Source organism: Cryptotermes secundus, unplaced genomic scaffold, assembly GCF_002891405.2.
Source record: "Cryptotermes secundus unplaced genomic scaffold, Csec_1.0 scaffold1465, whole genome shotgun sequence".
Classification (NCBI taxonomy): Eukaryota; Metazoa; Arthropoda; class Insecta; order Blattodea; family Kalotermitidae; genus Cryptotermes; species Cryptotermes secundus.
Window position 1 is genome coordinate 69,207 of NW_019742004.1, and position 23,835 is coordinate 93,041.

The window sequence follows — 23,835 nt, forward strand, 5'->3', positions numbered from 1 at the left end:
TCAGTATGAATTAGTTATTTCAATCACAGTGTTCAACAACATCCAACACTTTTTACGAATATTCACACTTAACACTTAAAAAAAATTAATATTGTCGTTTGCTTTTTCGCAGCATTTTCCTTTTTATGGATATCCGTACGAAGCCTATATAGTATTAGCTTGTCACTTAATAAACTGTTCTCTTCTCTCAAGATAGTCTAGTAAGGATTCCAAATGATTAAGAGCAGCACCATGTGATATTTTCTTACTAGCAGCACTGGCCACCTCTTCCTCATTCTCACTTTCTTCCCGCTCTTCTGGCTGCACCCCCACTGAACTTACGATTTCATCACTGCTTAACGTTTCGAAGCCCAGCTCACACTAGTCACAGTCAAACCACTCTCTTATATTTTCCTCGTTGACTTCTTCACCACCATGAACTTGGTTAGCCAATTTTGTCAATTCTATGGCTATCTCATTTTCACTGAATCCAGTGAATCCATGGATTTTGTCATCTTCATTAGTGATGAAAGTTATCAGTTTCTTCCATGAACTTTTCAATACAGATGGCTTTACTGTATCCCACGCTGTTGAAATCTCGTATATGGCATCTAATACTGAAAAGGACTTCCAGAAACACGTCAGATCATTGCCTTCATCGATGTACTTTTGTAGCAAATTTGATCTGTAGATTCTCTTCATACTTGAGATAACTCCTTGATCCATTGGTTGGATAAGTGCGGTAACATTAGCGGGAAAATATTTCACAAAAATATTTCCATCATCTGACCTCAAGAGACTTTTGTTAGGATGTGAGGGCGCACTGTCAACGAGGAGCACAGCTTTCTCAGGTAGGCCTTGGGATTTTAGATGGTCACGAACTTGAGGCACGAATTTAAAATCAAACCATTCTTTAAATATCGCTCTATTCATCCAAGCTACTTTCTGGTTAAAATAATGGATAGGCAGACTTGAAGCTACTGTTCCTTTAAAAGAGCGTGGTCTTTTCGCTTTGCCGATAACTACTGGTATTAGTTTGTGTGTTCCTGATGCATTAGAACAGCACAAGACTGTCAATCTCTCCTTACTGGATTTGTGACCTGGAGCCTGTCTTTCATTTTGAAATGCCAATGTTCTGGTTGGCAAGCATTTCCAATAAAGACCCATTTCATCGGCATTATAGATTTGTTCTGGCAGCAGATTTTCACTTTTCACAAAACTATCAAAATTGGTGCAAAATTGATCTGATGCTGACAAGTCCCCTGACAATTTCTCACCTTGAATACTGATTTCTCGTATTCCATGACGCTGCTTGAAACGTGTTAGCCAACCGGAAGAAGCGTCAAAACTCCCTTCTAGTTCAAGTGCTTCGAAAAAATATTCCACTTGTTTAGCACAAACTGCTCCTGTTATTGTTGTTCCCTGTGCCCTTAGTTGATTAAACCAGATCAGCATTGCTTTGTCGAGATTACCATATGTTGATTTTTTCATGGTTTTTCTCTTCCTCATTCCGCTTGAATTAGAACACTAAGCAAAGGAAATTAACTGATCCTTTTGTTTTTTCAAATCATGAACAGTTTGTTCTCCACTTCCATACTGCATTGCTAATTGTTTAACTACACCTCTTTTTCCCAAATGATTGATAATTTCAAGTTTCTGTTGAATACTTAACACAACACGCTTCCTTTTAAACCCCGACATTTTGCTAACGCACTTGAAGATCTATATTAAGAAACTGATACTTACTTTCACAATGCACTCTCACACTGAGATGGTACCGTTAAATAACCTGGGGCGGTGTATTTGTCCTTGAAACTTTCCAANGAGAATTTCAAAAGACCAGCATGACAGCACAGCTGACTTCTCCAGGCACTATAACTAATTTAATTAACCAAATTATTGGACTTTTATTTACATTTACTTATTGGCAATTTACATATCTGTGTTATATATTCTGACATTAGTTTAACTCTACTATGAATATTAGAATATCATATTCCATTGTCTTGTACATGTAATATGGTGTTTCGTGGAAAATTCTATATTTTGAGAGCCTCCTGAAAGTCTGCATTCCTGACATTTATTGGGACTCATTCATCTTATACTGGGTGGATACAAACTGCCATGCCTCTCAATTAGAATTTAAAACAAATGTAGATTTTCATTTAGGGTTGCCTGCCAATCATGGCTATGCCAGGGTAATTACGACAGAGCTATTCCGTTTAAAACGTCAGTCACTACCAAGTGGTATGCATTCTTCTGTGATGTAACAGATCTGAGTGTGGGAAGTTATATCACAAGACAATATAAGCCATACATGAACCAAAACACTCATCAACTCTCAACACTGTAAAGACATCTTCAATGCTCTGTAATCTAAATAATAATAAGAAAAGTCTATGTTACAAAAATTTAATTTGGACAGCACAACTTCTAAATAAAAGGGTTGGATAAAAAGTAGTGGCAACACTGCTGTAACATGAAAGATGTGCGTCAGGTGGCACTAGCGCCATCTGTAGCTGATAGCAGAAGTTCAGTTGAAGTAGTGCAGTGAGTGGCTCTGGTTGTGTTTCACTGAATTGCATTGTGCATCATCTTGCAGTGCAGGAGCCCAGTTCAAGCACCCTAACAACATGTTTATGAAACAAGAACAATGCTCCTGGATAAAAATTGAAGTTGCATGAGGTCGTAGTGCACAAAACTGTTATCAGGGACTGCGAGAAGCATGTGGTGATGCTGCTCTGCCATATCACACAGTGGCACAATGGATGAAATTGTTCCGTGAAGGGACTGTCCATTCAGGACAGCCGTCGTTGAGGACAACCCCATGTTGACAACCACACAATCCTTCTTCTTGTTTCTTTGCTGGATGTCAATCGTTGATAGACTGCGCAGGAGTTAGCTGCTGAGGTAGGCGTAGGTCACAAAACCGTGCTCCACATTCTGCACGATATTCTTGAATACTGCAAAATTTCAGAGTGTTGGGTACCCCTTAAAATGTCCGAGGTGCAACAATGGCAACGTTATGCAATTGCACAGGACGGGTTGGACCGGCACCAGAGGGAAGGTGACAACTTCCTTGGAAGGATCGTCACTCTGGATGAAACTTGGGCTCGCTCATACAAACCGCACCTGAAGCAACAATCAAATGAATGGAAGCATCCTGGCTCTCCTTGTCCAAAGAAAGTGCGCCCTACACAGAGTAGGGCAACATTCATTGTGGCACTGACATTGATGGAGTGATACTGCACCACACTGTACCTCAATGACAGACAGTAAATGCTGCCTACTACTGCAATTTCCTGCATAATTATCTTCATCCAGCACTCAGGAGGAAGTGATGACTCTTGTTGCCAACGAATCCCATCATCCTTCATGACAATGCAAGGGCTCATACTGTTGCTGTCAAGGATCTCCTTTGCCGCTGGCAATGGGAGATACTGCAACATCCGCCATACACACCCGATATTAGTCCATACGATAATGATCTCTGCCAAAATGAAAGAACCACTGTGAGGGACACGTTACAACACAAGAGAGGAGATTATTCGTGCTGTAGGGTGGTCACTGCTGGACATCAACAGAAGTGGACATGCTGATGATGTACGATGCCTTCCACAAATTTGGCAGAAGGTGGTACATGTGGGGGGCTATTATATTGAAGGAATGTAAGTGTGTTTACCTCAGGTAATAATGTAATTTCAGAACTATAGAGGTGCTGCCACTACTTTTTATCAGAGCTATATATAAATAAATACACATTTGTAACTGAAGTGCAATCCATTTAATATTTATGAAATTAATGTTGATAACTGAATTTTTAAGTAAAGACTCACACACTCACAATTCTTCTTAATGTGACCTACATTTCACAGAAAACTTTAATAAATTAACAACATTTTAGGATTAAGCAAAAAGTGACAAGAGACAAATAAAATATTAACAACAACAACAAAATAAAAAACATTAGCATAGGAGCAGACCTCATATCCCGGACATGTGGACATTTCTTGCCAGTGACGAGTGTCAGAATGCTGCACACTGCAATTTTACTGGAACAGTCCAACATGAGCTTGTTCTTGTCATCACAGTCACCATAGTGCAAAGATCTTTGGTTTGTGGACAAGCACACAAACCATGACTTCTTCTTCACCCTCTGAGAACAAAAGCATTGCAGTATTGCAATACTGCCCAATTTAAAAATAGTGCACCATGTGACAGTAGCCACTATGATGTCCAGTCTGCATGCATAATAATTGTAATTTACAATATGTAAAGACAATTCAAGAGCATTTTTTCCTTTAAATAATTTTATTATTGGTTTGGTCATTCATGCCAGCTTTCAGAGACACTACACGTTGTGTGGACTTCTGTACACACTGTCTTTACCATGTCGGTCTTCATGCAACATCAGTCTAACCATAGGGTTAGAATATTGTTTTAGTGCTCTAAAACATGTAAACATCTACTTTAAGAACTCCACTGGGCAAGAACACCTTAATGATCCAGCTGCTGCATCCACAAAGATGTAACTGTAGGCATTCCAAAATTCAAGCAGAAAGTAACACAGTTTTCTGCATCACAGAAAAATTGAAGGCAGTTTCTTAGTAAATAAGGTAACTTCAAGCAAATTTATTAATTTGCATAACTTTCATTAATTACCTAGAAGCATGCAGTTTAAATGGAATGTTGCATTTTCAGGTTTTAATGTTTAAATATACTCCATCCCCAGGACTGAATAGGAATTAAATGTCTTGTGGCATTGAAGGGTTAATAGTTAATAATGACATGGCACTCAAGACTGATTGGTTGAAAGACATTTACTCTTTAAAACTGCCCTTAAATAAAGATTATAATCATCATTATTATTACTATTAACATATTAATTGGTGCCATATGAGATATTCTAAGTAACTGTAGACCTACACAAAGATCTTGGGAAAAATAGTATACAATAGACTGGTGTCCTTTACAGCTAAATTTAAAATATTAACTGAAAAACAATATGGATTTAAAAAAGATAAATAAACAATATCAGCGTGTCAGTCGTTTATCGGGAAGATACAAGAAGCTATGGATAAGAAATTAATACCAGTGGGTATTTTCTTTGATTTAACAAAGGTTTATGATGTTATTAACCATGATATTTTGCTAGAAAAATTAGAGCATTATGGGATAAGAGGACAAATTAATGCCTGGCTAAAATTACATCTAACACTGAGGGCACAATATGTGGAATTAATTTCTAAGAGCAACAATGACTGTATGACTCATTTTAATTCAAAAATAAGGAATGTAAAGGTAGGGATTCCACAAGGGTCAACCTTGGACCCGTTTTTGTTTTTGATTTACATAAATGACCTGCCCCTACATATAACTAACGGGGAAGTGGTGCTATTTACAGATGATACCAGTATACTGGTAATAGAGAAGAACAAAAATATTCTTCAAGACAAAATAGATAAGGTAATGAAGCAACTCGAATCTTGGTTTTCAATGAATAATATGGTAGTAAATAATGAGAAGACTACAACAATGTATTTCCACGTGAATAAACTACAAGATAGCATTGAGCCAGTAATTACCTTTAAAAATATAATAATTAATTATACAGCACAGTTTAGGTTTCTTGGTATTAATTTAACCCACAAATTAAAATGGAACATTCATATTCAGTCGGTCTGTACAAAGCTCAGTAAGGTGTGTTACATTATTAAAGCTTTGAAAGGCAAAGTAAGCCAATAAGTCCTTAGGAATGTGTACTTTGCTAAATTCCAATCTCAGATAAGTTATGGTTTGATATTTTGGGGGACAGAAAGTGAAAGTAAAAAAATTCTGATTTTGCAAAAAAGGGTTCTTCGAATAATGAAAGGTGTAACAAAAAGAACAAGATGTAGACCTATATTTAGAGAATTAAAAATTTTCAAGAAATATAACATTTACACCACAAAAAACTCTTGACCTACATAAGTATGACACGAGAAAGAAAGAAGACCTTCACGTGCAAAGTTATAATACCTTAACATATGAGAGGGGTGTTACAAATATGGCTATTAAGCTTTATAATAGGCTGCCTTTTGAACTAAGAATGGTAAAAGAAGATAGAGAATTCCTACAGAGACTCAAAAGATATTTACTGGAACACCCATTGTATAATTTGCATGAGTTCCTCTCAGAACAGTTAAACGAAAAAGATTCTCCTTGATAAATAGATTTACGTGTAAATAAAATGACTAGTAATTAGATGAAGTTTTTAATATGATTCAGCCTATAAAGGGAATGGAAGTCTTAAAAGAGATTATTTTGATATAATAGGTTTTAAGTTTAAGAATATGACGGTGGTAATTAAGATATATATAGTAAGATGACCTTGTTTTTATAATGGAAGGTAGTCGTAAATTTGATTGTACCTTGTGGGAACTGCCCACATTCAAGCAATGACGCTTGCGTTGTCACACTTGCTTGAATGTGGGTGTGGGAACTGCCCACATTCAAGCGTGACAACGCAAGCATCATTGCTTAGCAACGAGTAAACAACGATTGCTAAGCAATGACGCTTGCGTTGTCACACTTGCTTGAATGTGGGCAGTTCCCATATCCTAATATATTTTAATTATTTCAAGAGTGTGATTTTAATTGTAATTGAATGTTATGTTATGAGATATATGATGACGTTCAATCGATTGGGCAGGAAGCCAATTAGACTGGAAAAGTTGTATATGTATGTGACTTGTTCGAGAGTTACAATTTGTAACTGTGAGGAATGTTAAATAAAATTATTATTATTNGAACTGCCCACATTCAAGCAATGACGCTTGCGTTGTCACACTTGCTTGAATGTGGGTGTGGGAACTGCCCACATTCAAGCGTGACAACGCAAGCATCATTGCTTAGCAACGAGTAAACAACGATTGCTAAGCAATAACGCTTGCGTTGTCACACTTGCTTGAATGTGGGCAGTTCCCATAATACTTTTATCTCTCAAGTATCTATAAAGCTGAATGTTTTCCACAATCTGGCGCTAGTCATTATATAATTCAAAGNAGAGTGTGATTTTAATTGTAATTGAATGTTATGTTATGAGATATATGATGACGTTCAATCGATTGGGCAGGAAGCCAATTAGACTGGAAAAGTTGTATATGTATGTGACTTGTTCGAGAGTTACAATTTGTAACTGTGAGGAATGTTAAATAAAATTATTATTATTGTAAAGTGTTTTGGTCTCTGAAGACGCCGTTCGGATTGTTAATTGGTTAATTTAACAACATACAAGTCTGGGTTACAATTAATTTTAACATTGTTACGGGTTTACACACTTTACAAACCCGACACACTATTCTGTCCACACTGTCCTCAGGAGTCTACACGTATTCACAGTACGATACGGGAGCTATACCTGTGTCACTGTATTACACACTCCCAATTACTTCCCTTCTGAGCCAAGCATCTGCTTCTCACACTATCACTTCTAATCACACGTCCCGGTATTCTTCTTTCCACGACTGCTGCTAGATTCCAACTGTCTTCGGCGGCTGCTGATCATTCACTCACTTCTAACTGACTCACTGCTGGCTAACTCGTAACTACTCTTGAATAGTCTTCGCTGCTCCTTATTTAGCCCCATTACGGACAACACAGAAAACAGTTACGTAATAGGCACCACTGTTGTCTGATGCCGTGTTTGCCGATAGCCTAGCAACACTGTCGGGAGTTGTTTACTACTTAGTAGCAACAGCGGCATCCCATGTTACGTCACCACGGGAGGGGGCGGGGTGTTGACTGGCCTATTACCGTAGCAACGGCAACACTCCAAAGGTGTTATGTCACCGGTGGCAGGGGAGGGGGTGTCCTGCATACCGCAAATACATCACATTATTATTATTATCAGTCTGTATTTTAGCTCTACAATCCATTTAAGCCATGAACCGCCACTGATGTATAGAGTTTCCTTTACAGCAGTGTTTCTCAACCAGTGGGATTAGACAGATGGCTCATAAGGACTTAATAACAAGACCTTCCATTAACACTTATTATAACAATAAAACATATTTAACTCTGAAAATACCCTTCTCATAAAAAGGAATGTTCTATTTTTACTATGGTGGAAGTATGATGTTTTGACAAAATGGCCAGTGGGTGCAATGTGGAAAAGCCTGAGGATCACTGCTTTATAGTAAAACAACATGATAGTCAACCAGATTCATTTATTAGTTTATGCCTAGTTGGACACATCAGAAGCGATATTTACTAGCAAAAGCATTGTGGATGCAATCTCTCCTTAGTTTGTATTGCATACTGCAAGCCAGAGAGACAATGCCCTGCCATTCAATCAGTAAAAGCAGTGGGAACAATACAATTGAATTGGTTAGCTTCAAACGGGAAGACATCCAATGGCTGGAACACAGGCATATCCCCCTTTCAAACTGACTGATATGTTTAGTTCCCAAACAGAAAATATAAAGTCACAATTTTGTACACAAGTTCAGTCAACACCATCAGCCTTAGCCCTTCCAGAGGTACTGCACTATTAATAAATCATGGAGGATGCTCCATCAAATGATGGAGGTGATCCTACACTGGGACAAGGGGGGCAGGATTGCAATCAGTTTTTCCATCATCTACCACATGTGGATGCAGAGAAAGAAACCTTTCTTTCAGCTGCCATGTCCAAGAATTTTGAACAGTTCCTACTTGTGACATTTTGCCTGAGAGTTTAGAACAGTATAGCTAGTGTAAGTATGAACATTACAAGGCCAAGGGGGTCAAAATGGCAAACCAGTTATTCCCTCAGGTACTGCAGATGGAAGTGGTTAAAAGACAAAATTCTCCTTTCACCCGTTATATCTAATAATTTTGAATGACTACGTTCTTTCTTCTTCCTGTTGTGGCTCAAATGCTTCATATAGAGAATTTCATTTGCATCTAATAAGGAACAGCCTGGCACATGCTGTAAAAGGGCCTCACTCAGAGAGATCAATTGGTAGCCCAGTGAATGATTCACCTCAGCTGGGAAACTGGACACAAGCAGCAACAATCACTGGCTTGTTCTTGGGAAATGATAGCTGTGTCATGGCTGTTCTGCTAGTGAATTTACAAGAAAAGAATGTGTGAACTGCCTACAATGCATGGGTGGCTTATGTGGACAACAACTGCTTCTTGTATTATCATATGAAAGATGCAGCTGTAAAAAATACAACAAATGTAGATTTCTTTCCAAAAGTAGAGAACTGTCAAAAAAGTAAAATAGTGTAAATTGATTATTATTCCAATATAAAAATAACTATATTAACATCCTCTATTTACATTGAAACTCCATTTATCTTGGAAATGTATATTACCTATAGAAATATTTGTTTTTCCTATACCCTCCATTAAAATCGAAATACCCTGGCAAAAAAATCTGTATAACCAGTGCTACTAGGCAATTTAAAATTCACTCTTTAAGGGTTATTTCATGTGCATAATTTCCTGCAACAGAGTAGGATCACCAGTGTTGTGACAGGCATAATCTCAAAGTTCTGGACTGTTACCGTCTTTGTAAATAATACATTGCACCCAGCTGATAGGGATTATTTTTATTGCTAGTGGGGTGGGACTAAGTCCCTTGTACTGCAGCCACTTCTGGCCTATTGTACCAGCCCCAGATCATAGGTGAGGGTGATTGTGGAGCAATTGGTGGAATGAAGATTGGCAGGGGAAACCAAAGTACTCTGAGAAAACCTGCCTCAGCGCCACTTTGTCCACCACAAATCTCACTTGACCAGACCCGGGTCGCCATGGTGAGAAGCCAGTAACTAACCGCTTGAGCTATGGCACGGCCAGCTGATATGGATGGTCCAATATGAAAGGACACTGATTCTTGACTAGGAAAAAAAATCATAACACCTTCTAACAAGTTAAGGGATAACCACAGTTAAGCACAGGTTATTGAACTGAAATCTGTTAACCTTGTAAATACAACTGTTAACTCAAAATTAGTAATAAATCACCGTTAGGGTATTTGAAATGTTGTACAACTTTCTAGTACATACTTGTCCTCTTGCGGTATACTTGGGAAACTTTGCCCCTCTCAGTAATGTATTGATGCGCTGCTGCTGGATTAGCTCAAGAATTGTATCACATCGTTCCTTCTTCAGCTCCAAAATGGGGGGTAAATGTGTCAATTCCCACTCTTCCTTCTCTTCAATCTCTGACTGCCAAATCTCTGCAATTACAGAGTATGGAAATCTGCGAAAGATTTCATTCAGATGCTCCAGTGTGACTGGCTGCAAGGCCAAAGCCTCCTGTAACTGGCGCTGCACTACAAGCATCACCTGAAATTGTCACATACACTATGAATTATATCTGGTTTCCATCTCATACCAGTCCTGTTCACGTGTAGTCAAAACAGATTTCTGCATCTGGGTATTGCATTTTTCTTATATAACCACAAAACTAGGTGTTGGTTGAATTAAAAAACTTCTCACACCTTTCTTACATTAAATATTAGGATAATTATAGCAGTAGATTCAGGTATATTTAAGCTACATTCTAACTGTTACTTTTAAGTATTTTCAACAGACAGCATTACTTTTCTTGAGAAACATTGCGATATGCAACTAGAATTGATGTGTTTCCTACTTATTTCATTGTACTGTCTAGCATGTGTAATAGGCACAGGATATTCATATTTATACCAAAAATTCTGTCTTTACCTGTCATACACACCATACTGTGACGCAAACTGTTGCAGTGTGAACTTGTAGAGGTAAGATGATTGAGGTGAAAATGTTAGAGCTGAATCACAGTCTCTGCATATACTTCCAATACCAGGCTTCTTAAAATATAACACTGCTAAATTTTTCTTGCTCTCCCTAAACTACCTCAGTGGTGAGGAGGTTGCATGCCCTGATCACCTTAACAGCTATGACAGCAGGGGTTTAGGTTCTTGACAGGATCACACCCACTGGACAGGTCAAAGGGTTAGAGACAGAAGAAAGTTAGCCCCAGGTCCTCCAGGTCAGGGTTGATTGTGAGGCTAGCAACTCTGTTACAAAACATCATACATTAGTGTGTCTGAAAAGTAATGATACAATTTTTGTCAAATTACCTTTCAGACACATTGTATATGTTATGAAACTTGTTAATACCAGATGAGACAAGAATGGGCATGTCATAAATGAGGTCAAGGTTCTTAGAAGAACATAAAGCCAAGGAATAAGTACTAAGTTTTGCTTGCATCTGAGTTAAAATTCTGTTTTTTTTACACTTTCAGCGCTTAATTACACAAAAAAATACATTTTAAAATACCAAAATTATAAAAAAATGTATAATTCACTCTAAATTTGGAGAGATGACAGTATGTGACATACTGTTATGCCGTCACCTAAGCGGCATTTGGTAAGAAGTGAAAAATGACTTTCAGACATCCTATATATTTGCATCATACATTTTCCATTCATACCATACAAACACAAAAAAAAAGTATTGTTACATATGTTAGTTTCATTCAATGCATAAATAAATATCAAGTAATATTATGAGGTGAATAAACTAAAGAAGATAATCCCTGTAAGGTGATCAAAGAAGAAACAAGATATGTATAAAGAATTTTTCTTGGTAGACCCAAGACTGTATGGGAGGACATTAATAAAACAGATCATGACAAAACAGGTTATGAAGATGAGAAATTGATTGAGCTGGTCCATGAAACAATCTAATGGCAGACTACTAACATGATGAACCTTCATTTTTTATACCAACAGGGAATTTCTTGGGCAGATGATAACCTAGCAACTGCTCAAGGAAAATCCTGTACCATGAAGCCTTGTTAGCATGACCATACTGTGACCTCAACTAAACTGGCTAAGGACAGGATTCAATGGCATACTTTTGCAAACACATTGCTGGGCTTTCAGGTTGCATTACAACCAAGAATTCCTTGATCAGCTAAGTAACTATCACTTTACAAGCCAGTAGTTACTGGTGTGTGCTAAACACACGCTGAAACATAAAATTACCTTTTCCTGGTCACTAGGTGTACGTGCCCTCATTTCTCTGCGTGTTCTTCCCAATAGCAATGCCGCATGACAGAATAGTTCCTCCATGAAAGGACAATCACTTGATGCTGTGAACACCATGGGCTGATACAACTTCCCATCACGCTTCAGGGATTTCCCTACACCCAGCAAGTCACTCAAAAGTTTGACAAGACGTTCACAAGTATAAGGAAATGACCGTGACGATGCCTTCTCTTCCAGAATTACCCGCACAAATGTGCGACGATAACGCCTGGCAAAATACAGCATGCATTCAAGGGTGAATCGACAGATCAGGATAGAAGAATTGGAAGAGAAATCTATCATGAGAGAATGTCTTTTAGGGAGATTTTTGGTGTCAGAACTTGGTGTGGGAGTAGATTTCGACCTACTGTATGAGGCCTTTTTAACAGCTTTTATTGGCTGCGGAGTGCTGCATACAAAATCCTCGTTAACAAAACTTTTATTAATCATTACAGCTGGTAAGTACTTATCCAAGAGCGTCACAGGGCGACTATCTTCAGTGAGGGAAAAGACACTGCCCTTCATGTTCTGTGTATCTTCAGTTGCACTTTCCAATATGCTGTTCAGTTCCAAAATGTACTTCGCATCAGTGCCTAGAGGATCAATCATAGAGGTGAGTCTATCCTCTAGCAAGCCAAGTATTAATGACTGATAAACATACAGCTCATGGGCCATACTAGGATTGATGTCATCACACAATATGTTCTTCTGGATGGTATCTCTGGTCTGTTTTGAAGCCATTGACCCCAAAATTTTTAAAGAATCTGGCCCCTGTGCCAAGGCATTAATGAGAGCCAATGCCTTCTCCTGAATGATTGGACTCTCCCTGTTCCACAAGTGCTGGATCAGATCAGGTACATCAACTTGTGTCATCATGGTATGCTCTTTTCGTTGTACAACTTTCTCCAATATCACAAGGCTACATTTGATAAGTTCTACTGGGAGATGCTGTTCACTATTTACAAAGTCAATCAACCGTCTAACAAATTCATCCTCAATGGTGGGTACCAACTGGTAATGCATCAACCATATGAACGAACGTAGACAGTATGTGATATTAGAATGTGATTCTGCAATATTCAATATCATTTCCTTTATTATCTTGTAGCCATCAATGGTGAAGAAAGCTTTAGCAAAAACTGGGTCTCCACTCAGTGTAGACAGCTTGGACAATGCCCATAGTTTCCCATCTATGTCAGACACTTCAGAACCAAGTCTCACAATAATCTGCTTTACCATTTCTGAAGGAGATAAAACCAGTCGTAAAATAGAGCCATTCTTTATCTCACCTCGGTTCTCCTCTGTCACATACTTATTATCACCTGTATCTTGTTCCATCAACTGTAAAGCATATATACCAGAATCTTTCGATAAATTGAATTCTATACACAATGAATGAACAGTTTCAGAAAGGGGTTCATTTTGATTTAATTTACGCAGATGCTTTTCACTGGCTACTTCCACAGCAACTGAAACAATATCCTTACTAGATGTATGGAATTCAGATTGCATTTTCTGCATTCACACAAAGACAATTTTAACACACTGAATACCAATCACAAAAATTTGTGATTCTTTTTAATAGAATGAACAGGAAAGAATAAAGGAGATGCATATATGTATATATAAGTCAATGTTTCACAGAGTTTACTCCATTTACAGGTGGTACTGTCAACTTAGCATGTCACCGACACTGAATACACATTCTTTAAGACACAAAACAGTACATGTATTTTACAACTGTGGTACCTGATGGGAAAAGTATCCAGTAATGTGTTACAAGATAGACATATGCACCACTTTCCACTTAAGACTGATAACTGGTAGGTTATCTCAGAGTTGACATAGTGATAAGAAAATACTTTCTACAGATACCACAGAGATGACTCAATGCAGTGTACTTACACAAAGGATGGGGGAAAAGATTTGATACATTCCATTTACCACATCTGACAATACTGACACATATACAGCTTTAATGATTTCATATTAGTCTTTAATTACTTCCATTAACAAGCCAAAGTCAAACAACAAATTCATCACACGCAATCAAGGTGGAATCTGCTGTCAACGTCGGCGGTTTGACCTGGACCCTCGGGTTCTGGACTCCTGGGATCTCTGGCTGCGGCGACTTCCTGGTTGCGGAGACCTGCAAATCACACATTTTCCCTAGGCATTCAAAATGGTCTCTGCTGGAAACAAATTGATCTAACAAATGAGTCAATTTGCACTACCATGTTCTACTGGTGGGGCCCTCCCACATATTCAGATCATTCCTGCAATAATTAGTAGTTATTACAAGTCCTCTTAGCATAGTGTATTAAAATGCATACACACAGTGAGAAGCCAATTCACAGACTTGGCATAGTAAAACCTTGTTAACTCACCAACACCAAAGCTTCCAGTAAAGGAAAAGGCTGTCCTGAGGTGATTTCAAGCGTTACCTCAGTCCCGACAACAAATAAAATAAAAAAAGGCCATTACCACTTCCATTCATGATCCATTAAACCTAACATACAATGACTTTGCATTCAATGCTTCATAACTGATGAAGATGATCCAGTATCATCCTTCAATGAATGCTCCAGCTGAATGGTTCTGCTTCATATCAGTTTCATTCCGACACTTTCCTTGGTTTCTCTCAATTCCTCTAACCAAACATGATGTAGTTTCACCATCATCCTATCCGACATAATGTCTGAATGCTTAACAACTGAGAATGTGTTGCTATATGATGAAAGAAATAATCTTTATGATTATCAGATCCAGTGTGCCTGTTATTCATATTAGAAACAATCCTTCCTGCCTTCTATAGATCATCCCAATATATCTACTTCTTCCAGACTGGTATTTTAAAATATTCTTCTTAGTATTGTGGCAAACTCTTGCTTTTACACACTGCCTCAAAATAAATAAGGTGCTACCATGCATCAAGAATCCAACCTGTCACACAGCTGCAAACCTTTCAACCTCTGAACACATTCTTCATCAGTATCAGATACAATAAAACATCTTTGAGGGTACTTTCAACAGACAATCTTATAGCAAAAGTCCTGTGTCCAGCATGATCTCTGGTATGGTGACTGTGATTCCCACTGTACACTAGAAACGGAATCCAGTAACTTTCAAATGACAATGCAGCAATTCATGCCAATATCTGATGATGATGATGCATCGCCAAAGATGTTTCCAGGCAAATGTTAATGAAGATCTTTTCCCACTGGGTAATCAACCATCAGGTTATTTAACGATGAGCTTATTTCCATAGAGGTTATATAGATGATGAGATTAGAACATTATGAAAAGCACAAAAGGCCTTGAAAGCACATAGTTTCTCCCCATTTTAAAATATTACTTCGGCAATCACATGGATGAACTACCAAGGAAATTTAAAGTCATTATAGCAGGTTACGAAGCAGAGATTGGAAACAGGTTAACTCCAAACAATTTTTGCTTAGTGCGGTATTATTCCCTTACATTTAACCATTTAGTTAACAGTCATTCCAATACCTCCAGTTATGTCCCTTTAGTCTCCTAGTCTCTGCCTAACTGTCAAAAGGTGAAGGACCCCACTGTGATCTAATGCTGAAAGTTTCAAATTAAATGTAATCAAAGATGTTAGAATCAATGCAAATGTCACTTCAGTATGAAATACAGGGAAAATGCGGTTCTTTTAATCTCATGCAGCAATCCAGTGTGTTATTTGAAATACCATCCCCCGAGAGATATCTGCAAAGGATTAGTCAACCCAGTACAACCTGGGGCCTATATGAATACATGCAAGACTTCCATCCACTGCTGCTATGATATAAAAGGTTGTACTACCAGGCTCAAGAAGCTCCAGATAACAAGGCTTTCCTGTGTCAGAGAGGGGTAAAACAACAATCACTGTACTTTTCGTCCACTTTAAGCAGTCATGTATTTCCTAATCTCTCTCCTCTTTTCTGTTAACGGCAAGCCTTTGGGAAGGGCATTATCAACTTTCAAACTGTACTCTTTCAGAATCTCTATTAAGTGGACATACAACTGGAAGAGGCAATTGGGGGGGGGGGTTACTGAACATGGAAAATGTTAATTCATACTGACCCAACAGCTGTAGCAAAATTCTGCAAGCCATTTTTCAGAATTAACCACCAAACATTGCCAAAAATGGCACAATACAAAACAGCATTACTGCATACATGCTTTGATGAAATGGATTTCTATCTGCTATTCTGCAGAAAGAATCAATGACATTACATGAACCATGAATATAGGAACTTCCAAAGATGCCAGCCAACATGAAACCAGCATATCACTCTCTGCCATGTGTTTAAATTCACTTCATAGATGTCACGAACAAATTACAACAATCATACTGAGGGTCTGGCTTATGACACCAAGTAATCTTGCGAAGTGGATGACACTGCACATGAATATGGAGTCTCCACCTTCAGGGCTGAAGTGCATAGGATGAGGTATCTGTTGGGTTATATAAGTAGGTTATAAACAAGGTGCTCACTCAAGACTTGAGGGAGACACTGGAGCCCAGTCTGGTCCTACAGAGAAATGGTGCTGTTGAGTGCCATGATATGCATGAGAGAAACTGAAATGAGAATGAATGAATACACCTATATAACCTAATATACTGTATTTCTCATCCTACACACTTCAATCCTGAAATGGAGGCAGCAACATCCTTCAGAATGGCAGTACCTGCCTACAAGACTACACGCTCACAACCCAGAGGACCACAATCTGAAAAATCACCGCTGTGAGATTCAAAACATATAAAATTACAATTACTTCGATAGATTTTTTATCATTTATCGTGTCTACAAAACTCCACTTCCCAAATATCATGTATAAATTTTACACAATCTGCTACCAAAGAAAGAGCAATGTTTTCTCCCTATGTACTTGAATGCTTCATTGACATCCTTCCTTCCTATCTACCTACCATCCAGTCTAACTTCAGCTAAGCATTACCAGTTAATACAAGTCTAGGATCACATCATACGAATAATAAAGACAACCTATCTATGTTATGAGGTACTAAAAATTCTGTCTCTGTATACACTCTCACACACCCCTCTCTCCATAGAATTTACATTGCAAGAAGAAGCTGATGTTGACAGGAACAAGTTCTTTGCAAGAATTTTATAAAATTTGGTCTAAGAATCTGTCAACTTTTCTTCCATATGACTGTCTGTTTTGAAAACTTATCCTTCAGACTGCTCCATAAATACAAAACATATGGAATAGACAAACAAACACACTCTTGTCCTAGCCCCTATTTCATCCCTTTTCTCTTAAGTACATGAAGAGTAAAATCTTCTGAGTTGTAACAACACGTACTTCAGTTGAAGTCTGCAGACATTTCAGAGGAATATAATGCCTCTATCTTCAAGGACCAAAAAGTACACCAAGCAAGAAACTAGCAATAAGCAGACGATGGGTTTCTTGTCCATAAGTAACGCAAGAGACTTGATTTTATTAATATATTTATGGACAACTATTGCCTTAGAAACTGACACCAGGAAATTTATCGAAAAAATTTGTCATTCTATCAGAACCACACTCATCACATGATTAATACAAAAGTATATACTTAACAGTACATCATACCACAAACATTCATAATAGCCAACACTGTTTCACAGTCTCATCCGTCACAATAACCATTACATTACATGTTTATTACACTGCTGCTTTCTTGCATATTTTGAGAAGCCAAAACTCCATACCCATGACAGCATGAATCACTTCAGCAACATTTGTTGATAGTGCTCGGTCTGTGTCATTCTAGACTTATATCAGGAACAATAGGTAGTGCTCAACTGAAGGTAAGTTGTCAATGGCCAGCATCAGAGAAATTAAAGAAGTATTCAACTGCACAGAAGTATGCACTGTACAAAAGCCATCAGGCTTTCACAGTAGTGTGTTGAGATTTCTGTTAAAGTTTTACAAAAATACTATTATGTGGTGCACTAATCTTCCAATATCTCCAGTAAATTAATAATCTCAAAATTCAAAGCAAAATAAATGTCAGCAGACTTAGTCCTCTATTTTATAAGCAACTGAGCAGTAGATCTAACTTCTCTTTACACTCTGAACTCAGGTGACGGATCACAATTTCAACATGTTGTAGCAGAAATGTCCATCACAGCCAAACAAGAATAACTTCTACTTTTCATACCAAGCAATGAACTATGCTTCATTTCAAACAATATGCAAACAATATGAGACTGCAAACTTTCACTGTCTTCAAACCAACAAGATACACAGAAAGCAACTCTCAGACTCCTGTGTTGCATTATCTAAGTGCACCAGTCCACATAAACCATTACATCACAGCAACAAAAGTACAGGGTTTCAAATTACTGTGCCATGTCACAATACAATAAATCAGTATGACAGTACTGATATTATGAAAGATTACATTACATTCTGAAATGTCTCAATAATCAATTCACAGTCTTGTAGCCTTCCATATCCTTATATTCCAAGGACAGTTTTAGCCATTGTTTCCCATGGGTGTGAAACGTGGACTCTCATTCTTAGTTATTATTTTATTATTATTGCTAGTAGGGTGGGAGTAAGTCCCTTGTACTGCGGCCACTTCTGGCCTACTGTACCAGCCCCAGACAATAGGCAAGGGTGATTGTGGAGCAACTGGTGGAATGAAGATTTGCAGGGGAAACCGAAGTACTCAGAGAAAACCTGCCCCAGCACCACTTTGTCCACCAGAAATCCCACTTGACCAGACCCGGGATCAAACCCTGGCCGCCGCGGTGGGAAGCCAGCAACTAACCGCTTGAGCTATGGCACATCATTCTTAGTTACGTTCAAGAATGAAATGCTGAGAGCCACACATCCATTCTTGAACATTTTACAGTGGTGTGACAAAATGCAATTTCACATATTGTGTGTTCTACTTGAATAAATGTGATCAACCACACAAGACAAAAACTATAATAGCCCAGAAAATAGGTCCCTCTTTGATAAGTTAAATAATACCTGTCCTAACTTTTATAAAGGGAGGGGTGTTTTCATGTACATTTCTAAGAAACAAGAGCTTACTGGTGTAAAGATTTACAAACTGTGGAACTTGACTGGCTAACTTAGACAATGACAACTATATATATAACAGTGAAACATAATTACCAGGACAGAAGGCAGAATATAACTATAGTGAATAGTTACATCATTTTATCAACCTATGGAAGAAAACTAGATCAAATTTTGTCTGACTTGCTTCAAGATCATTGGAAATTAGTCCAATTGCACCTCACATCAATCCACCACACCCACAAGACATTCAAACGTCCTGCCTTGAAGGTCAACACATCAATATTGTTCTGCTGCAGAAGTGATCTTGTGGTCTTACACGTGTTCAGGTAGAAAGAAAGAATTACCACAACACATGTCCTTGAACTGTACACTCTGCACCTGAGTATGAATCCATGTTTTCATACTTACCACACAAAAGTAGACTTTTAAATCTGAGGTCCATCATAATATGGGAATGAAAATGTTTCCATAAAAGTGTGCAACATATACAGATTTATGTATACAAAATTTTGTTTTGTTTTAAGACTTGAAAAACATTATTGGAAATTATGATTATTATAATAGTAGAAAATAGCATTACAGAATCCAGCAATTTATTACCTTTCAGACATTTTTTACTAAAATGTTTTAGTAGTTATAATTCCAAACATACATACATTTTTTCTCATACCACTATCATTCAAACCCGAGTTAAAATCAGGCAACCAGCATATAATGCTCCTAGTCCCATAACACAAGTTAAAACAATAAGGCCAAAAGGGACAGGGAAAGTAGAACACACACACATGGAAGAAACAACAAATGCATACTAAAATTATAATAAGGAAATCTGAATGGAAGAGACAATCTGGCATACTTACACAGGAAATCAAGGAAAAAATTAAAATGGATCAAATTTGAAGCAGGGCAGGATGTTACATATTCAGAAACTCTTTTCATTTATGCAGTTTGCCTGTTATTGTTGGAGGTTATGGTAGGTTGAATATCTAGCTCAGCTGGGGAAGACAAGAACTGCACACAGAATTTCAATGGGGAAATCACCAGAAAAGTAACCATTCAAAAGACCAATTAGGTATGATGATTATACTAGGATGTAATTTAAGGAAATGGGTACATGATGGGTGGATGAAACTGACTCAGTACTGTCTTAGGTTTTCTCTGACATTATTTAAGCTGAATCTACAGGTTGCACTACCAAACAGGTAGTAAGTTATATCTGTTGTGAACAATAATGAAATTTTTTGATCCAAGAAGATAGATTCTAAAGGGTTCTCATGGTGGCATATAACACTCAGAATTACTGGGATTTTGGACTTTGTCTATGGTTCAGTATTCTAAAAAAAACAGAGAACACACTATTTCAAAAGCTGGATCTGTTTCCATCCTCAGGTGAGGGGCAGGAAACACCTACTCTATTGGGTCCCTCAGAAAGAGCTAACCTCAATCACAGTGATTTAGAACAAGCCCTTTTCTAGAATCTATTCAGTCACTCCAAGCATGTATCCAGTCTGTGAGCACTGCCACACTCAGATGTTAAATAGCATTTAATTTACTGTCCATATTAAGGACAACATACTCCAAGTGGGTTCACTATGCACCCAAGCCTCTCTTTTTCTTTTCTTCTATCCCACTTAAGTTTCTCACTCTCCCTCTCTTTTCCTATCTCTTTGTGAGCAGTCATGAATAAAAGAAATCAACAAGTGATGAGTTTCTTTCTTCCATGATGCAAAGCAAAAACATCTCTCCTGTCATATTACAACTCTGAAAGGGTTTGAAATTATGTTTAGATTCATAGACATACAATTCTTGCCTGTAAAATTTCACAGAAAGGATATTCATGTTTGCCGTACTCACTGCAGAACAAAGCCCATCGTCAATTATTCTCAGTACGATTTCCCTGAAAAGTATTATTTGGATATCAAAACTTATACCACCTTTCTTTCACGGTTACATAAAAGAGCCATATCTGGACACACACTGCCAACATTTGCCATTAATGGTATTAAATTAAGTATTCTAACTCACTGGCATCCTGCATGTCAAGCTATGGCCCTAACTACTGATTGGGAAATACAAAGCTACGGTATGAATCACTGGATACCTACCAACCTCGGGAACCTGGCACCACCAAGATTACCATGACCATGATCGTGAGAGTGAGCTACCAATCAAAACCATCATAAATCCTCCAGTCTTGATCCAACCAATTGCAGGCCACCAGACAGTAGTTCCATTCCAACCAACCACAGGTCACCCAATGGACCAATAGCGATTGATTTCCGACCAATACAACCAATCACCTCTCTACCATAACCAACACACACACCCTAAAGTAAATCAAGCAATGTCGTTAAGTCGACAAAATAGCCCTCTCTTGGAAATACCAAAAAATAGAAACACAATGAGTATCATAAAAAAGAGCAAAAAAGACACGAACAACTACATATATGCACGTACACATAAAAACTGACTGATCCACACAAAACGTGCGGGAAAATTTACTGCCTCATACATTTGGTTACCTCTACCAGTCCGGACCATGAGATCTTTCAAAAGCGTCAAAATGCAGAGGACACAATTCTCCTGCCAAGGATGCCTATGTGAAATCTCACAATAACACACATCAGCGATATGAGAACACTATAAACAATGGATGAGCCCAAGAATACATACGACTACCAAAAAAAAAAGCAGTGTTTACCTTGATGGCGGCCTCTTATAGCCATACTTGGAGTCTGGGCAGTCCCGTGAGAAGTGGCCTCTGTCTCCACACTGGTAACACCGCATGTTAGGATCGTAGCCACGCTGACCACGCCCTCGAGTCCTGGGACGAGCAAATGTCACCCGAATTCGGCTCCCACACAAAGTCCTGAATTGAGGGCAGGATCAGTAAACCCGTACTTCAGACTGGATGTATACACATTATGAAGACAGAACATCCATTGAGCTGTTTAAGGTTCTGTACTGGTGACATCCAAAACCAAACATTTACCATTTCCCAGGTTTACATATACACTTCTAACACTAGGTTCGGCCTGTCACTGTTTCCAAATTCTATAATCATGTTTCAACTCCAAATCTCTTAACCTCTTCCACTCACACAACACAGCAGACTCACCACTCCATATCTCATCTTTAAATTAAACTTCAGAAAAGTGCCACCATATCTTGGTAGCTGTTTGAACTATTTGGTCTCTCATGATTCAACAAGAAATAAATTTTCTTGCAGCAAAAAGTACACCAAATACAGCAATTCTCATTAGCAAGAAAGAGAGTGGAGTAAGTTCTCCACAGTTCTGTAAATAAAAGTGGAATAGAATAAGTAAGGTCTGAACAATGCATAACAGGCTATACTATTTAAGATACTGTGCACAAGACTCTTCTATTAATTTTAAACATTTTGAAAAAAAAATGTAATGCTCAAAATCATCTACATATAAATTATGAACCATCAGTGCAAGAACCGGGTTATCTTCACAACACAATATATACTGTGACATGTGACCCCTACTTCCCCGGCAGTAACGTAGCGCTTGCGTAATAGGCGAGTTCCCGCCCCGCCACTCCCCTCCGCGGTGACGTCACGCGGCGACATCACGCGGTGACGCGGTGATGTCACGCGGTAACGCGCAACGCTAACATACCCGTAATCAATTTCCTACTGTGACGTGGCACTCATTACGCAACCGGTAAGCACTGCGGCTATATAAGTGGATGCACAGCAGCTATGAGTTCAGTTCCAGTGTGGCTACCGCCGAAGACATTTCCGAGTTATAATGTGGACATCGCTGAGTTAAGTAGTCGACGAGCGAGTGTGTTATCAACAGTTCTCCAGTCAGCCGACTATAGTGGAGTATAGCAGCCGTCGCGGAAAGAAGATCCGGACGTGAGTGTGATTGTGTAATTGGGAGCATGTGATACAGTGATACCTAGCTCCCCGACTGTAAACGTGTAGCCTACTGAAGACAGAGCGAACTGATTTGCGCATAGGGTTATAAAGTGTGAAACCCCGCAACAGTGTTAACAGATTAATGCGATTAGGGTTATAAAGTGTGAAACCCCGCAACTGTGAGATAATTAATTGTAGCCGTTATTTGTAGACTGTTAAATAAACCCAATTAACCATCTCTACGGCGTCTTTGGTAACGCAAACACGTTACACTGGTGTCAGAAGTGGGATTTGAGCTTCAACACGCGACCAACGGGATTAGAACTTACACACGTGACCGACGAGATTCGAACTCAAGACACGTGACAATTTGGTGTCAGAATCAGTTACGGACTTAAACACGCCTGACAAATAATTGAATTATTGTGCATCAAGTATTCGACTGCTACAAAATGGAACAATTATTCGAAATGCTGAAAGAGATGAAGGCCGATAGAAAAACCGACATGGAAAAGTTGGAGGCCAATAGGAAGAAAGACAAAGAAGAGATGAAGGCCGACAGGAAGAAAGACAAAGAAGAGATGAAGGAAAGTAGGAGGAAAGAGATGGGAGATTTCCTAGCCAAACTAGACGCCGATAGAAAAACTGACAAGGAAGAAATGAAGGCCGATAGAAGGAAAGACAGAGAAGATTTCCTGGCAAAATTAGACGTCCACCAGAAACAAACCGAAGTCATGCTGACAAAATTAGACGCTTACTCGAAAACCGGGCAAGAAGAAGAAAAGCCGGCCCCAGGGGACACGAAACCTGCGACGGAACAACAAGAAGAGGTCCCCATAGTGATACCGGTCGGAGCGACGATGGCCTGCC

General features: G+C 38.5%; 2 protein-coding genes across 4 annotated transcripts in view; both read right to left on the minus strand.

The window, feature by feature from the left end:
- Positions 1–13,570, minus strand: part of LOC111872988 (engulfment and cell motility protein 1) — a 15,585-nt gene extending 2,015 nt beyond the window's left edge. The window contains exons 1-3 of the mRNA XM_023867332.2: positions 11,982–13,570; positions 10,014–10,295; positions 3,963–4,135 (exon numbers count right to left, since the gene is read on the minus strand). Coding sequence (XP_023723100.1) covers positions 3,963–4,135; positions 10,014–10,295; positions 11,982–13,544 — 2,018 coding nt within the window. The 5' untranslated portion in view covers positions 13,545–13,570. The remainder of the gene's footprint in view (positions 1–3,962; positions 4,136–10,013; positions 10,296–11,981) is intronic.
- A 69-nt stretch (positions 13,571–13,639) lies between these two features.
- The window catches only part of LOC111872989 (serine/arginine-rich splicing factor 7), a 24,060-nt gene continuing 13,864 nt past the window's right edge, over positions 13,640–23,835 (minus strand). For 2 of the 3 annotated variants that reach the window (XM_023867333.2, XM_023867334.2), the window contains exons 4-5: positions 21,778–21,945; positions 13,640–14,172 (exon numbers count right to left, since the gene is read on the minus strand). In XM_023867333.2, coding sequence (XP_023723101.1) covers positions 14,091–14,172; positions 21,778–21,945 — 250 coding nt within the window. In that variant the 3' untranslated portion in view covers positions 13,640–14,090. Of the gene's footprint in view, positions 14,173–21,181; positions 21,404–21,777; positions 21,946–23,835 lie in introns of all 3 variants that reach the window. The other variant, XR_002844328.2, reaches the window with a different exon arrangement.